General features: G+C 55.7%; 1 protein-coding gene across 1 annotated transcript; it reads left to right on the top strand.

The window, feature by feature from the left end:
• Positions 1-681: 681 nt before the first annotated feature.
• Positions 682-1,375, top strand: H257_18457 (hypothetical protein; the record flags this gene model as incomplete). The annotated part of the gene is made up of 3 exons (XM_009847512.1): positions 682-780; positions 1,135-1,163; positions 1,216-1,375. The coding sequence occupies 3 exons, from the start codon at positions 682-684 to the stop codon at positions 1,373-1,375; spliced, it is 288 nt and encodes a 95-aa protein (XP_009845814.1).
• Positions 1,376-3,154: the final 1,779 nt, after the last annotated feature.

Consider the following 3,154-nt stretch of genomic DNA (forward strand, 5'->3'; position numbering starts at 1 on the left):
CGTTACGTGCCGAGGAATTCGTATGGCCGACGGCGAATGCGATCACGGCATTACAACGTGAACACCCCGAGCGTGAGCGATGTTCGACCTGGAGCGCCGAGAAGTAATGTTTTTAGTCGGCCTCGGGGAAGATTTGGATCCCTGACGATGCGCTGGACATGCAAGTGCGCATATGTGTGGTGGGTCATGCGGGCGTGGCTGGTCACCGCCGCGTGGAAGCAACAACTGCCTCGGTAGCCGACATGTTCGATTGGCTGACCCTGAAGGCCGACGTGAAGAATTTCGTCCGCGCATGTCTCCATTGCATGGTATTCGCAGGTCACGCGTTGTCGGGGCGTTTCTCAACGCCGAACTCCATCGGCTCCAGGCGGTAGCTCTTCTGGAACGTGAGTAGGCGGCCGAGGTGGGTCCACTGGTTCGTACGTCAAGGCGTTCGAGTACTGGAACATCTTCGTAGATGGACAGAGCCAGCTCCCAAGATGACTCAAGATCATCGAGACCGAGCCACTTGACCTTCACTTGCCAGGCACCATCACTCATACGGAGGTCTTGAAGAGCTTCAACGTAGAAACTTTCATCGCCGAATGCAATTTGCGCCTTCAGGTCTTCATGTTACGTACGACTTTGTCGACAGCCGGAGTGACAACGCAGCAACACCCGAACGCCTTGATGTTCGTCGCGATGGTGGCAACCTCCCACCACTACCACCGCGACTACGACTACTGCCCCCTTGATCACGTCCACTGTCCCCCGATCACGACCTCTCGCCAGAGGTTGCGGGTTCGAGCCCTGATTGTGCCATACTTTTTCACTTTTTTGTAATTTGAGCATACCTTGTTGTGAAAAGCATCCTCCTATTATATCGACTATGGCCGCGCGCATTGAATGAGGTTGTGCATGCTTGGATACAGTATTACATTATATCTGCAATTAACGCTGTAGCCGTCAATGGCATGTGCGTTAGAAAGCTAAGCAGCCCATTCAAGAATTGACTGTGAATGCTGCAGCTTAGTAGTATTACTACATTGTACAGTGCCTACTGTATCACTAGTTTGATTGGCTAATCGCCACCATTGCATTGCGTCATAAACAGGCCGATCAATCTGACGATTGTCGCACATACGTTCCTTGCAGAATGATCAAGGAACGCTCTTTGTGATCAGGTACATTAACCCATTGTAAGCTGCGGGGCGGATGACCATTGCACTTCACAAGCAACCTCATGCCACCCAAGAAGAAGGCGAACACATCCTTTCAGGATGTCACACGCATGGTAGCAACCGCCGAGAACACAGTTCTCCGGATCTGGTCCGCACCGCACCAAATCGGCCTAGTCGTCAAGCAGGCCGCCGAGTGCGTGGCCGATGGCACGTGAATTAAATTCACCGGCCCTTCGCGATCTTCATGTGTCAGCAGACCAACCTCATGACATGAACGTCAGTGTCCCAAGCAGACAAACCAGTGGACCCACCTCGGCCGCCTACTCACGTTCCAGAAGAGCTACCGCCTGGAGCCGATGGAGTTCGGCGTTGAGAAACGCCCCGACAACGCGTGACCTGCGAATACCATGCAATGGAGACATGCGCGGACGAAATTCTTCACGTCGGCCTTCAGGGTCAGCCAATCGAACATGTCGGCTACCGAGGCAGTTGTTGCTTCCACGCGGCGGTGACCAGCCACGCCCGCATGACCCACCACACATATGCGCACTTGCATGTCCAGCGCATCGTCAGGGATCCAAATCTTCCCCGAGGCCGACTAAAAACATTACTTCTCGGCGCTCCAGGTCGAACATCGCTCACGCTCGGGGTGTTCACGTTGTAATGCCGTGATCGCATTCGCCGTCGGCCATACGAATTCCTCGGCACGTAACGGGGAAACTAATGCCAGTTTCTGCATTCGGGCGCCTCGGTCGGGCCCCGCTAAACTGCCCCATCTGCTGAGGAGGTCGGCCCACAGATTGTCTTCCCCGGCGACACATTCCACCACATATGGAAATGTTGTCATAGTCAGCGCCCACCGCTGAAGCTTGTGGGTCTGATACTTGGCCATGTTGGAGTTCGACCCCAACGGGTTGAATATGTACACTAGGTTGCGATGGTCAGTAAAGAGCCGAAAACCGCCGGGCCGAATCAGGAGGTATTCCAATCGTTTGCAGGACGCAACCACCGCAAACGCCTCCTTCTCGACAATCGGCCATCCCTCGCCCGAACCTCGGAAAGCGCCACTCAGGAACGCCAACGGTTCGTGTCACTGGTCATTTGCAGGCAGTGCGAGATCCTCGGAGGGGACTTGAGTTGCGACTGCCCCCCAAAACCCCTCGCTTGCATCGGTGTAGAGGCACACCATCTTATCAGGGTCCGGGTGGGACAGAGGCACCATGCGCTGTAGCGTCGCTTTGACCCGCTCGAAACAGGTCAAATGATCCTCGGCCCATCCGACTGAACTCAATGCCACTCTTGTCAACGCGGTTTTCTTGCGGGAGTCGGCTGCTTTGGCCGCGATATCCATCAACCTCGTCAACGGGGCAACTAGCTCGGTGTACTGAGGGATGTTCGCACGCATCCAATTCTTCGCACACAGAAACTGCTGGAGGTCCGCAGCGGTCTGCGGTGGCTCGAGCCCGCACAGGCCTTGCACTCGGCTCGGCGGAACGCACCAGATCGTCCGGGTCGTGTAAAACGTGCATTTGCCCGGATGCAACTTCAAACCGGAAATGTGGCAGATCCCCAGCACTTGTCGGAGCAACTGCAACAGCTCCGTGGTCGTACCGGCGTATCCCAGTAGGTCGTCAAGCCATCCGAGGACACCATGCATGAGCAGATCGCCGAACAGTTCGTCGACCACACCTTTGCAATAGGCCACTGCGTCAGACTGTCCCATTAACACCCGGCTTGGCGTAAGAACACCGACCGGCGTCATGAAGGAGTAATACTCCTGTGAATCGGGGTGTAAGGCAGTTGCCAGTAGCCCTTCATCCAATCCAGCGTAAAGTAGACGCGCGAGTCCTTTAGCACGCCCATTGCGACGTCGAGGTTAGGCATCGGCCACGGCATCGGCTCGGTGCATGCATTGATTGGCCTCGAGTCAATCGTCATCCGCAGGTCGCCCGGATCTTTTTTCGGGACAATCCTCGGGGCAGCCGCCCAACGTG

This window comes from Aphanomyces astaci, assembly GCF_000520075.1.
Source record: "Aphanomyces astaci strain APO3 unplaced genomic scaffold supercont1.167, whole genome shotgun sequence".
Classification (NCBI taxonomy): domain Eukaryota; phylum Oomycota; class Saprolegniomycetes; order Saprolegniales; family Verrucalvaceae; genus Aphanomyces; species Aphanomyces astaci.